The following is a 14,021-nucleotide window of genomic DNA, read 5'->3' as shown; positions in this document are numbered from 1 at the left end:
TAGTATTGGCTGTTTTCCCAGTGTTTCTGGGCCAATGACCTGTTCCTGTGAAAAGAGGGACATGAATCTTTGATGCCTCAGAGAGGGTGTGTGTATGTGTTTGAGATGATGAGCACTGGTACCGCTTCCCATAAGGCAGATTTCCAAGCTGTGATCCATTTCTCTGTAGAGATATGCAGAACATGGAGAGAAGGTTTTTCTGAGAGAGTGGAGCATGTGTGCATGTGTTACCCAAAGTGAAACACAGCAGCGGTGGACAGCAGGAAATAACTACGTATGGTCATGCTCCTGGAACCACTTTGAATATTCACCCTTAGTTCTTGATATTTCTGGAAAGATTAGTATGTTTCCTTAAGTTGAAATCAAAAGCAACTTAGAAAAGCCCTATTTTTTGATATCATGCTTTTTAGCACTTTTTTGGGTGATGGACAAAGACATGCATTTTTTGGATATTGCAGAATTTTTACTGAAGAGAGATAAAACCAGTCCTGCTCTTTTAGAATCTGAAGCTGTTATTTTGGCTGAGCCATTCGAACCACCAAGCAAGGCTGTTTGTCCTTTGTGCTGTTCTCTGTTTAACATTTCAGCCTCCTTCCGCAAGGATGAAGCAGCTCTACCAGGTAGGCCCGTGTGCTCGTGGCGTGCTTGTGCTGCTGAAGCAAACGCCGTCGCCTTCTTTAATTAACCTCGGCTTTTCACCTGCACAGCACGAATACCGCGTGCTCCCGAGCGCTGCTTAAGCAAAGGCTTATTTTGGCAAAGACAACTAGGGCTTTGTGGTGACGACACGCCGGGGGAGCACCCTCCCCACCTCGTACCCTTTCCCCGCTGCCGCTCGGGCCGCCCTCCCGCCGGCCGGGGCGGGGCTGGGTTTGAATGTCGCGGCGGGAAGATGGCGGCGGGACCGCCCCGGGCTCTGCCGCAGCCGTGGCCGCAGCCGCGGGGCTTCGCGGCGGCCGCTCCCGCAGGCGGGGGGAGGCCGAGCCGCCCTGCTCCGCCGCTCCCCGGCCGGCCGTGCTGAGCCCCCCGCCTGGCCTCGACCTCTCCCTGCGCAGCAGCGGCTCGGCAGGTACCGGCGCAGGAGAGCGCAGCCCTTCTCTCCCCTTCTTCCTTCCTTCCTTCCTTTCTTCCTTTCCCCGCCTTTCCGTCGGTCGTGCAGCGCGGCAGGTCGGGACGTGCTGGGCGAGGGGGAGCGGGGCTGCCCCGTGGGACACGGCGGCGCTGTTGGAAGGGGACGGGCGTTCTCCGAGCCTCTCCCGGCCTTTGCCCCGGGAGAGAGCGTTGCCCTGGGGCAGAAGGCCCGGCGCTTCGCCCCTGCCTTTCTCCTTCGATCGCAGTGGCTGCAGCTTGTGTTAGCAAGGTGGGGGGCGTAAAAACGTGAATCGAAGGATTTTCCTGCACTAATCACTGTGTAGTTAAGGAAATGTGTGTTCCGTGCACACTTCTGAGGTCGGGCCCGTTTCATTATACGTCGTTTAACGGTGGACCTTATTCTTCTCTTGGCCTCTAGGTGCTGCCATAATACAATAAACAGTGTAGTCTGTACTCTGATGTACCAGGCAAGGCTTATCCGTGTTGTTAAATTGATTCAAGAATGCATATACAATGCACAAGAAGCATATACAATATACTTCTATACACGATCTACAAGATGTTATATAAATGTCTTGTATTATACAAATATCTTGTGGTAAGGTGTCATATCAAATGGTCCTGCTGCCAGCCAGAGCTACTTAAAGTGAAGCTTCTAGATGCTATACATACATTTACCAGCTTATTGTGCTCTTGAATCACGAGAGACATCAAGATGTATGCAGCATCAAGTTATAGATAACATCTAAAATCAAGATGTTTATGTAGCGTCTTGCAATTTCATTTCTTTTGTGATTTTTCTGTAACTTATTAAAGCATTTACATCTCTTGGTCTCTTCTCAAGTCACGCCACACCTCCCTGGTGTGGTTATACAGTTTTGTCAATTTCTGCAAATGGAGCTGAGCAAGGCAACCTACACATTTCCACAGGGCAACTCCTCGAAGACAATTCAGTAAGCAACGCTTGTGTCCGACTGGCCCCACATTCTGGAAGGGTTTTCTTTCAGAGAAATCTAATAACCAGTGCTTTTAACCAACAGTTTGTATCTTCCTAATTTTGACTGTTTCTTAGCGTTGTTCCAGTAGGTAAAAAAGAGGTTAATGTCAGTGGTATACTTCTGTACATAAATCTTTAAAGTCTCCTAAGGCACAAGTTTCCAAACTCATGTGCAGTTCTAATCTGCAGATATTCTTCAAACAGCAGAATCATGTAATCCTTTACTCATCCCATCTTTTATATGAAGTTCCTTGGTTTTAACATTAGGAAAAAAGCTTGAGATTGCATCACCTAGGGGTTTTTGTATGTTTCAGAATCCTAATTCTGCTATATTAGTTACTGGTTTGGATTTGCGTGGCAAGGGAGCACTATAAGGGTGGCTTTTGTGAGAAGCTGCCAGAAGCTTCCGCTGTGTCCCATTGAGCAAATACCAACCAGATCCAAGAGGGACGTGCCACTGGCCAAGGCTGAGCCCATCAGCCACAGTGGTAGCACCCCTGGGATAATGTATTTAAGAAGGCAGAAAAAACCCCTTGTGCAATGGCAATTCCAGCCAGAGAGAGAAGTGAGCATATGTGAGAGAAACAGCCCTGCAGACACCAAGGTCAGTGAAGAAGGAGAGGGAGGAGGTGCTCCAGGTGCCAGACCTAATGTTCCCTGGCAGCCCATGAAGAAGACCATGGTGAGGCAGGTTGTCCCCATGCAGCCCATGGAGGTCCATGGTGGAGCAGAGATCTGCCTGCAGAGGACCCCACACTGAAGTGGGTGGATACCTAAGAAGGCTATGATCCTGTGGAAAGCCCACATGGACCAGGCTCCTGACAGGACCTGTGGCCCCATGGAGAAAGGAGCCCATGCTGGAGTAGGTTTGCTGGCAGGACTTGTGACCCTCTGGGGGACCCACGCTGGAACAATCCATGAAGAACTGCAGCCTGTGTGAAAGACTCATATTGGAGAAGTTCATAGAGGACTGTCTCCAGTGGGAGGGATGCCACGCTGGAGTAGAGGAAGAGTGTGAGGAGTCCTCCCCTTGAGGAGGAAGGAGTGGCAGAGACAACGTGTGACGAACTGAGTGCAACCCTTGTCCCCCTGTGCCCCCGTGGGGGAGAAGGTAGAGAAAATTGGCAGTAAAGTTGAGCCTGGGAAGAAGGGAAAAGTAAGGGAATGGTGTTTTCAAGATTTTTTTTTTATTTCTTGTTATCCTATCAAATCCTCTGATTTTATTAGTAATAAATTAATTTTCCCCAAGTTAAGTGTTTTCTATTATGGTAACTGGTGAGTGATCTCTCTGTCTTTATCTCGAGCTACAAGCCTTTAATTGTATTGTCTCTCCCCTGACCAGTTGAGGAGGGGAGTGACAGAGAGGCTTTGGGGGCATCTGGTGTCCATCCAGGGTCAGCCCACCACAGTCACAGTTTAGGATAGACAATTAGGATAGACAGTGGTCTGCTCTGAATTCCCCTTGGGAAGCCTGTTCTGCTTCGTGGCGTACTGCTGTTCTTTCCCAATGGTGCTTAACTTCTTGTTTAGTATTTTATGGTATTTGGATTACACAAAGTGAAACAAAGCTTTCAGAGCTAAGCTATGTCAAGTTTTTTTTATATATTTGTGTGGAAGAGAATGAACACACACCAGTGACCGCTAGGTTGGGATTAACCTTAAGGTGGCAGTTGAAATTTTTAGTGTGTTGAGAGTAAAAATGCTTCCTGCTTATTCTGTCTAGTATTGCTGATCCAGCCTGCCCTTATGCTGTCAACAATGGTGGGAAGTTTCCTTTTAGAATTTTTTGAATGCACCAGTAGAAGAATGGGTACAGTAGAGTCAGTACACACAAATACTTGTTTTTCATCTCAATTTGACAAGGTCTTTCACAAAATGCTGTTATAGGAACTTATATATAGGGGAGACTACTCTGGATCAGAAACCTGTTTTCTGTATCAGATGAGGAAAGGGACAAAAAGCTCGAGTTTTTGCAATGATTGGAAAAAAAGAGGAGAAGGAGAGGAAGGAGGCAATATCTGTGGCCAGCATAAAATTGTCTAAGGTTAAAAAGACAAAAAATAATCAGCAAGCAACTTAATTAAGCTAGAGGAACTGGCAGTGTTGTGAAGATACTAATCAGATAAACTGAAATATGACACACTGTGGAGACACTGTTGCTTTTTTGATTTATGTTGTGTAATTCATTTATCTGTAAAGCAAGGAAAAAGACAGGGTGGTTCTGTAATCTGAGGATTACTGAAGCCTCAGTAGCAGTGATTTAAAAGGGAAATGGTATGGATAGGGATAAGATGGCAAATACATTGTAATGCTGTTATATTAATCAGTGCTGAAGCTCTATTTGAGTATGTATTTGGTAATGGCTGCTCTGTCTCAAAAACAAATACGGGAGCAAGAGTTTGGTGAAGAAATTAATTAAATGTGGATAATCTTATAGGAGGAAAAGTTGAAAAAAAGAGATAAGAGTAATGGTGAAACATCCATAGGAAATATTGAAAAATATAGGTCACATAGTTTATTGTCTTTTCTTGTAATATAGGATTTTGTAGAGAAGTTTGACATTTAGGTGTATAACCTACATGACCTCAGATTCAAGGATGATACTTGACTTTTAAAATTTTTCTCCCCCCAAAGGTCAATGTCAGCAGGTAAATGTTCCTGAAGACCAAGCAGACAAGTTGCTCCTTGCAAGCTGGGGTCTTCCCAAAGCAGTTCTGGAAAAATACCACAGTCTGGGAGTAGTACAGATGTTTGAATGGCAAGCAGAATGCCTAATGCTTGGACAAGTTCTGGAAGGGAGGAACCTAGTTTACTCAGGTATGCAAACATCCGACAAAACCAATCCCTTCTAACTTCTCCACTGCCATTTACAAGAACATGTTGGTGCTGAAGGATTCTGATCGGGCAGATAGAAAAGTCAAGATCCTCTTTTTTTCTGGAGACATCCCATTAAGATCTGTCCCATTGCTGTACCTCAAACCTGGCTTAATGGTCTCTTTTCCAGTGTGAGGAGAGACTTTTTTCCCCTTTTTCCCTGTTAAAGTTCCTTTAGAAACTGATAATTAGGAATCAGTTAATTTTTTAAAAATTATAGGCTATGTCAACCAGAAACTGAATTATAATAACAATGGTAGATATAAATACTTTTGAGAATGTTATTTACTATCTGTTTTTTTCAGTCTCTTTGTCATTTTTCTTCGCATAACGTATGGGGGCTGTGTGTGTGCAGAAGGAGAAGCAGTACTGGTGAACTAGAAATCTGTGGGAAATTACAATTGGTTGCCTATTTTTCGTGGGAAAAAGGTTCCAGAGCAGCACTGGGAAGATGAAGAACTTAGAAGGGAGGCGGGTGATTTTTAGTCTTCTTGACTCTTTATAGAGTTGACTGCAAATGTGGTTGTGATTGTGGGTGGGAGACATCAACTGAAGAGTTCCATCCTAGGTTCTCCAGTAACTGCTTTCTATACTAGGTTTGTGATGCTTGTTTGTTGGATTTCTTTTTTAAACTTTAAAAATTAATTAAAAATTTTCTTTTTCAAGCTCCTACCAGTGCTGGAAAGACTCTTGTTGCAGAATTGCTTATTTTGAAGCGAGTCCTGGAGACTCGTAAGAAAGCTCTTCTCATCCTTCCCTTTGTTTCTGTGGCCAAGGAGAAGAAATGTTATCTACAGGTAAGTAGCTTTCAAGGAGGTAAATTTATGGGTAGTAGTTGTTGGGTCACATTATTTGAACAGAAATGCAAAAGCATGGATTTTGGGGAAAAAAAATTCAGAATCATTTCAGAAAGGATTTATAGATAATTTAAGATTTTCTCTAGGTTGAGATAAAAAAATGAAAGTTTTAGCCAGAAAGGGAACTTGGAAAAATTTTATGGAGTCGATTAAAACATTTTATTTCAGCTTTGACTTTTAAAGCATTGTTGCTTGCATTTATTCACAGATTTTATAATATACAAACTTTAAAGGAAGTTTCTAATTAGAGATTGTGTCAGAAAAACTACAAAGGGAAGGTGTTAACATTATCTGAAAGGATAAAAAGATATTTTAGCTTTCCTTGGGGTGTTCCACCACAATTTTGTGCCTTTGATTTCACTTTGGCTTCTTCACTCCAGGTATTTAAAAAATGAAATTACAGTAGGATCAGTCTTTTTAAAACATAAATATTTTTTCTCGGAAGGGTTTCAAACATTGTTTCCATTAGGTAACAACAGTGACTAAAGCCAAATCCAAATCCATCAAGGATTTTTGTTATGGTTTGTGGCATTTAGCACATCCTTGTTTGGTAATCAACTGAGATGGTATCTTAACCTTGCAAATTGCTAGGAGGTCCTACAAACTGAGTGCAAAAGCTACTTTGTAGCAATTGATAATGGAGACAAGTTTTTGCTTTAATCTTGTAAAACTGGAGGATTATCAATGCTGTGTTGTACTACTCCTGGCCTAAGGTTTGGCCGTAGCTGCACGTATTTGAAATCATACGGTATCCTACCCATGAGGTCCAAACATTTGTACCTTTTGTTAATGCTATGTGTGATGTGCCAAAGCTTTGGCACTGCAGTAATGAGCCCTGGAAGAAAATAAGTTGTTTCTTGGCTTTGTGTCATCGTTGTATTTGGGGTTACACATTTGGCTTTCGCCCAAGATTTGTCAAGAGGAAGGCTTCTTTGTGCATAACCCACTTGTATTATAAACTGTTGCACTGTGTGTTCTCCAACATTTTTAATATGAAATCTTTTTATACAAAACAGTAGTCCATAGCTTTTACTCAGTTATGTACAGTTTATCTCACAATGTGTACTCCGTGGCTTCTCTTTTGGAAATAAAAAATGACAGTGGAAAAAAGAATTATCAGTAGCTGGCTGAGCTATGGCTTTAATCTGATTAGTAGACATTAACACTACTAGAAACTGTAAGTGTAGAATGCAGGCTTTTATGTGATTCCAGCAGGCATTAGTCAAAATTTCAGAGTTGTAACCTTGACATGACATTCTGTATCCTTGGAAAACAGTCCCTGTTTCAGGAGGTGGATGTGACAGTTGGAGGCTACATGGGAAGCATGTCTCCGGCTGGACGTTTCTCTGCTCTGGATGTTGCTGTCTGCACCATCGAGAAAGCCAACGGACTAATCAATAGGCTAATAGAAGAAAACAGAATGGACTCACTGGGTAAAATACCAAGGCTTGACCATTGTGGGGATGAGGTTTATTACGTATTCTGAGTACATGTAAAATCATGGCATGCTTTGAATTTGTTCAGTTATGTATTTGACAGACATACCATACAGGAAAATTGAGCAATTTTCTTCTTCCAGAGCACCTCTGATTTGGATTTGGGAGGGCAGTCAGCATTATTCCATGTAGCTCAGCATCTGGGATGAGTATGTAGAAGCTTCAGGTTTTAGTTTGTCTGACATGGATGAAAGTCCATGGACAGTGATTAGTTGCAGTAAGCAGTGATTCCCATTGCTAGAAAACATCTTCTAATTAATAAAATTGAATTAAAGGTCTGAGATATGTTTGAGTTCAGGAATGTATTATGTTTGTTTTGGACAGAAATTGTGGAATTTATGATCTATCTTCATTTAGCTCAAGGAAGAGAAAAGATTATGTTTCGTGCTCATCTGGATCCAGATAAGCAGAATGAATAGGGCTCCTGTGGATAGGCATGGTGACTAGGAGGGCTGTGGCATTCATTTCTGTCTTGTAGTTCGCTCAAAAGCCCTCTGTCCTTGTAACACTGGCTTCTGGGTCACTGTGGCCCTGATGGCCACTAGATAAAGTTAGTATTCATTTAGTATTTGGGAGGAGATATAAAACCTGAAGAAGCCCAGTGTTTCCAGTGAGCACTTGGAGAGAGATATGCTTTCCTAGTCTAATCAGAAGTTTGTTCTTCTTTTTGTTTCTCTACTCAATAAAGCTATATCCAGTTATGTTTTATACAGTAATCCTCCCTATCTTCATTCTGTCCTGTAACATAGCTGGTTGCTATTTTAAGAATACAAAAATTGGAAAAATAGCTGAGTATCAAACTGCTCTGAGACCTCCACCTTTGAAACTGCTGTTCTGTGTGCATCTGGTATCATAATATTCTGCTGCACTGTATACCAGAAGATTTTTTTAAAGGGAGAGAAAGGGAAATAAAGCCTTTCAGGATTTTTTAGAGTGTGAGATCATGGGATAACACATTCACACCTGGATCTGTAGGGGCTGAATCACCATGAATGCTTTAGAAACTGCCAGTGGGCTGGAAGATGAGTGGGTGACTGTTGTGCTGCATTTTAGGCTCATTCAAACTGAGGCTCCTGCAGTCCAGCTCAGTTCTTGAATGTACCTCTTCATCCTTGCACTTGTAAGAGAATGGTGATCATGCAGTTAGTTATTTCGATATATGACTACTTAGTTTAGGGTTTTTTGCTTGTTTAAAATGGGGTTAATTTGATCCTAAGTCACCACACTGTACAAGCTGTACTGCCAGCACAAGGCAGATAGTGGGGTCAGGATAACCATCTTGATGTTGGCTTGGGTGTCTTGGAAGCATGCTCAGTGTACTAAAATGTGCCAGATTCCTTTAGCTGGGACCTCCATTTCATCCTACATTTTGTTGTGGTTTCTAAGATGAATGTACCTGAGACGAGTCATTTAAGTATAAGCAGCCAAATGATTACAAGATTTGACTTTGAATATGTATCCTTAATACCAATAACTCCTTAAAGCATCATGTTTTAATTTTACCATTTGAAAACACCTCTACTGCAACCATCCATTTCCCTTGTGCCCCAGTACGACCATATAATGGAAATAAATGTAAAAATGTGTTCTGGTTTTTTTCTTTTTTTTTTTCTTTGTATGCTTCTTTGAAATCAATTTTTTGAACTAATTTGATTTTAGAAAATCATCTTTATGTAAGAAATGGACAAATTTTCTGTTTGGAGATAAATTTTCATAAAAGCTGTAAAATATGGGCATGAACTGAAAATGCCAGTTTAACTGTCACCTAAAGCATGCTTGTCTGAAAACTGCAAGATTGTACCTTGTCTTCTAATTAATTCTAAATTTAGACTGGTTGGTAACAAGAGTGTTTTATCTTTTGAGATGAGTTATTGGGAGATGACTGCAATCTTGGCTAGATTCCATCTCAAGCTTGAGCTATTCCTTTTGTCGATGTCAACCCTGTGCTGATAGCTCACAGCTATATAGTTGATAGCTTTGGAAATTGTTGAGAGAAACTCAAATCTTCTGCCTGCCAGAGCTCTTTTTGCTGTATGAAGCAGTTAAAAGCAATGTTGTGTTGCTAATTATTGTGTAACATGTCAGTTTTGAACATCCAGGTACACAGGAGATGATATTCCTCTTGTTGTTCAGCCTCTTGACACTGATGCTGAAGAAATTTTTAGGAAAGTAGTTAGAGAAAAATCTGCTGCTTTCTCAGTGTGTCAGCTGGGAATGGATTTTTAATGTGCTGTTATGGTACTTGTTTCTTTTCTTAGTTTAAACTTGAAATGAAAAAGTTACCGGTTTAATTGTACTAAAAAAAAACCCCAAACCAAATACCAAATCCTCCCTCCTTGTCATTCAGAACTTTTTAGTTTTAAACAGGATGGGGACTTAAAGCAGCCTAATTATTCTCCAGTAAACACGTCTGATAGCTCTCATGTACTTTTTAGTAGGTTTTTTTCAATAGTCTTCTAGGGACACACCTAATTTGCAGACAGAAAAGGAGGCTGAGGCTAGACTCATTTTCAGTAGCAATGTAGTATAACAAAGTTCTGGCCCTGCTTGCCAGAACTTCCTAAACTTGTAAAGTAGAAAACACCATTGCATGCCGGGGCCTGAAGTCCTCCTTGGCTGCAATTTCATTTTAAGAAGGGGATAGCTTTGTGAAAAATACCAGTTGCCTGTTTGCTCCTGCTGTGTTATCCCAGTGGGTGTGTTCTGAGTGCTGCCTGAATAGGGGAGAGCACTCGTGCACATGTGACAGTCAGGTCTCACCAGCTTGCAGGCTGCCAGGGCAATACAGTACACAGGTTTAATGTCTGAGTATACATTATAGCTGAGTAGCAGCAGAAGGTATAAAACAAGTGGCCCGTGCAAAAAATAGTTGCATTCCCTGTGCTTTGGCCTGTAGGTACCACTAGTGTTCTATGCTTCATCTCAGGAAGTAAAATGTGCTGCTGCTTGGCACGAAGACTGGAAAGGTAACTTGTATGGATTTTACTTCAGTAGATATCTGATTAAACTGTCCTGTCTCAGCTTCTGGAAGAATTCAGACAGATTGTTGTATGGGGAAGCAGGAAGAAGCTTTTTGTGGAAGCTGAATAAATGCATATTTGGTGACCAATGAATTACCACTTTTTGCAAGTGAACACCGAATAGAGGAAGTGCGGGAAGACAGGGGAGCTGGATGGGTGGGAGTTTGTAAAAGAGGCTGATGAAGCAGTGCAGCACTCTTTTCTAACTTAAGTGGCTTGAAAGAGAAGGAGGGAGAAAACAGACGGAGAGAAAAGGAACATATGTAGGAAGGAGAGAAAAAAAATAAGAAGGAAAACCAGCATTGAAACAGATAATATAAGGTCACATTTGCCCTTAAGCTCCTGCTATTTTATACCAGAAAGATATTACATAGCTGCACCAAAGAGGAAAAAAAAATGTCACAGCAGCAGGACTAATGAAGCGTAGTGTCCTCTATGCCCTGCTTTTTTTGGTTTAACCTTCCTTTATCCAATTCCATCCTGGATGGAATCCTGGGACCCTGTCAGCTGGCCAGAAATGGTGCATACTGCTGCTGGAATGTGGGCAGGAGGGGCACTGGGTGCCTTAGTTGTAGTGCTTCTATGTTTTCTCCTCAGGGCAGACCGTAGTCTGGTCTGTTGTCTCCAGCTGCTAATATTCAGAAAGCTTTTTAGACATTATGCTTTTAGATATTTTACACATCTTAAAAATTTGATGGAGGCGGTTAATAGATTAAAAAGTCATTTGCAAGAGGTAGGATGACAACAAAGCTGTCACATAAGAATATTTTTTCGTTACAAAACCAAAGCTAGATAGTAGGGCTCATTCAGGTTTGGTTAATGAAAGACAATATAATAGGAAGCAGACTATGCCAGTTTAATTACATCTGCTCCTGGTTTTTTTTCTGACATTACTGTATTAGTAAGAAATAATGTTTTTAACAAAGATAGTGATGTCAGCAAAGCTTTTGACTTGCTCATTTTGGTGCTGGAATTTTCATTTCCAGATAATCTGAAACCTGGAGGTTTTTACTTGTAGAGAAGTTGCAGTACAGATACTGCAATACTGTTTTGTGTGGTGGCTAGACTAGCAACCTATTTATTTTTCTTTTTTAAAAGCTGATTGTGTGCATGTGTGTGGTTGGGTGTGTGTGTGAAATGTCATGACATTGGTTGTGATTTGTCTCAGTGGCAGAAGGAAGCTGTAGTGGTGTTGGTAAGCATAGCTGGATTTGTGAATATAAATTTCAGTTTTTGTGGAATGTGAAAGGATTGGAGCTATCTGTTCTTAGTGTGGAGGTTGGTCAAATATAACGTGAGTGCTTTTCTTTATTAGGAGTGGTGGTTGTGGACGAGTTGCACATGCTGGGAGACTCTCATCGAGGATATCTGCTGGAACTTCTCCTGACCAAAGTTAGATATGTTACAGAGAAGGTAGCAAAACGGTGGGTAGACCAGGATGTTTGTCTTTTAATGCTAAATTATGGTTGACTCTAAATATTTTGTTCTCTGGGTGATTGGAAATTTGGGTTAGCTCCAGGGTTTTTACGATAGTGATGACCTAGACTATTTTGGTTATTAAGATCTCATCATATCACCTCTCAGGGGCCTGCCATTATAGTCAAAACCTCTTTTCCTCGTGGTTTTCAATTTATGTGCTGCCATGGGATTTATTCTCTCAGGAAAAGAAATAAGGCTGAAGCTTTCATTTACTTCTTTAGCCTATTTAAGTTTTTTTTAAAAACTTTGGATTTTTTTAGAACAGTTTTGCTAGTAGATTTTTTCGATGTTTCATGGAATGGAGTATTTATCCTTCAGAAATGTTCAGGTATTGTGGAAGAGTGGGCATATTGTTAGCTTGTACATGGTGAATTGGTCAGAAAGCTTAAGAGGATGTGCCAGTAGTCTGCTTAGTTAGCACTGCTCAGGACAAGCTCTGGTTTTGCTTATAAAATGCGATAACCTTTAGTGATTGCATGGTTTCTTGCCTTTAGCACAACTGATTGGACACTGGGGAACAGATTAAATGTTTCAGAAGAGCTTTAGAGGCTTTTAAGAGTTCGGTACCTAGATCCTCAGCAGCAAACTGTCCAACAGTTCCATAGTGCCCAAACACAAACAAAGGCAAATGGAGGAGAAGGTCTAACCTTCTTAATCTGCAAGGCTTTTGCAGACCTAGCTAAAATTCTGTAGCATAGTTTTCTCCTCCTCAAATAGTGTGTTGTGGAGCTGGAACTTTTTTGATCCTTGAAGGTCAAAAGTTGCTTTAGGAAAAAAAAGGGTCTCCGGTTGCTGTAGGGGCAAAAATCTGCAACCTTGATGGCCAAGCTGTACTAGCAAATGCTTGAAGGGCTTGGATTAGAGAGTCTACCTCTCCCCATCTTCCTTATTTCTATCTCATCAGTGACTGGTTTTTTATACTATAGCTTCTGGGTTATTTTGTTTCTTTGCCAAGTGTTATAACGGACCCCTGAAGGAGAGGTCTTCTAAAAAGATTGTCTGTTTCTGAGCTCATATTGATTTGCCAGACCTTTTATTTTTTAAAGTCTCAATTTATGGCTCAGTGCCATGCAAATGAGTAGTTTTCAAATGTAAGCATAGGAGCATTAAAAAATCCCCAAAACTATTGTGTGGATGTAAAAGCCTGAATTAAAATCTACATTTGGGTATCTAAATTAACAGTTTGTGTTTTCTGGCCTGTTAGGAGTCCATTACTTCTCACTGCCTTTAATGGAAGCTGCTATTCAGCACTTTAAGAACTGAAGCTACTTGCATTTTTGCTGAATTTAGGGCTTTGGTTCCCAGATCTAGGAAGACCTTAGTTTAGTATTATTTGTGTTGAAATGGAAACAAAGAGAAGTGTTTTAATTAAGGCATTTAAGCTTAGAAGATTGCAGCGGAGATTAAGCTATTCCTTTATTTCCATGTTTTTGTTAGTGTCAAGGAACTGGTTGATTTATGTATTTGTTTTCACTTTCTCCAAATAAGCAGTCATTTATATCTGTTGTTACCTAAAGAAGGTTGAGGTTTAGGTTCAAAATGATAAAAAGTTGAATTATTTTGTTATTAATGCATAACGTGACATTGTGTTTGCTAAGAGTAGGGTATGGCTTGTTTCTTTGTCAAAAAGTTAAAAAAAGTAGCTTTGCATTTTAGAGTCTGAAAGGAAGTAGATTGAGTTAGTTTTTCTGAATTCTGTTTTCCAGAACAGTAGCGAGTGTTGTCACTAACTTTTGTTTTCTTTTAACCACTTCCAGAGAGGTGAAGATGACCAGTCCTGGTTTTGGTGGGATACAGATAGTAGGCATGAGTGCTACTCTCCCTAATTTGGGACTCCTAGCCTCGTGGTTAGATGCAGAGCTATACTGTACAGATTTTCGCCCTGTGCCCCTCAAGGAGTGGGTGAAAATTGGCAGCAACATATATGACTCCTCCATGAATTTAGTGCGAGAATTCCAGCCCAAGCTTCAACTGAAGGTAACAAAACTCTGAGCAGTGGCTTTGGGATGACACCTTTTGTAATGCTAAAGTTAAAAAGACAGCTCTTGGTATGTTTTTAATTTCTTTTTAAATAGATGACATTCCTGACTTTATTGTTTACTTCATAGATTATATGCTCCAGCTTAGAACGAAACTGTTCTTTTTGTCTTCTACTGACTTAAACAGAAAAAAACCCCAACCCATACCCCCTCATGAGCATCTTGAA

The 14,021-nt window shown here is 41.0% G+C and overlaps 1 protein-coding gene across 3 annotated transcripts in view; it reads left to right on the top strand.

The window, feature by feature from the left end:
* The first annotated feature begins 978 nt into the window (after nucleotides 1-978).
* POLQ (DNA polymerase theta) overlaps nucleotides 979-14,021 on the top strand; it is a 53,060-nt gene continuing 40,017 nt past the window's right edge. Inside the window, exons 1-6 of one of the 3 annotated variants that reach the window (XM_017814861.1) lie at nucleotides 979-1,069; nucleotides 4,724-4,906; nucleotides 5,630-5,760; nucleotides 7,097-7,253; nucleotides 11,652-11,760; nucleotides 13,573-13,792. In XM_017814861.1, the coding sequence (XP_017670350.1) occupies nucleotides 4,837-4,906; nucleotides 5,630-5,760; nucleotides 7,097-7,253; nucleotides 11,652-11,760; nucleotides 13,573-13,792 (687 nt within the window). In that variant the 5' untranslated portion in view covers nucleotides 979-1,069; nucleotides 4,724-4,836. Of the gene's footprint in view, nucleotides 1,070-1,186; nucleotides 1,361-4,723; nucleotides 4,907-5,629; nucleotides 5,761-7,096; nucleotides 7,254-11,651; nucleotides 11,761-13,572; nucleotides 13,793-14,021 lie in introns of those variants that run through there. The other 2 variants (XM_017814863.1, XM_017814860.1) reach the window with 2 other exon arrangements.

The sequence above is a fragment of the Lepidothrix coronata genome, unplaced genomic scaffold, assembly GCF_001604755.1.
Source record: "Lepidothrix coronata isolate B3197 unplaced genomic scaffold, Lepidothrix_coronata-1.0 Scaffold46, whole genome shotgun sequence".
Taxonomy (NCBI): domain Eukaryota; kingdom Metazoa; phylum Chordata; class Aves; order Passeriformes; family Pipridae; genus Lepidothrix; species Lepidothrix coronata.
The sequence above is the reverse complement of the archived record's forward strand: the minus strand, read 5'-3'. Positions and strand labels throughout refer to the sequence as shown.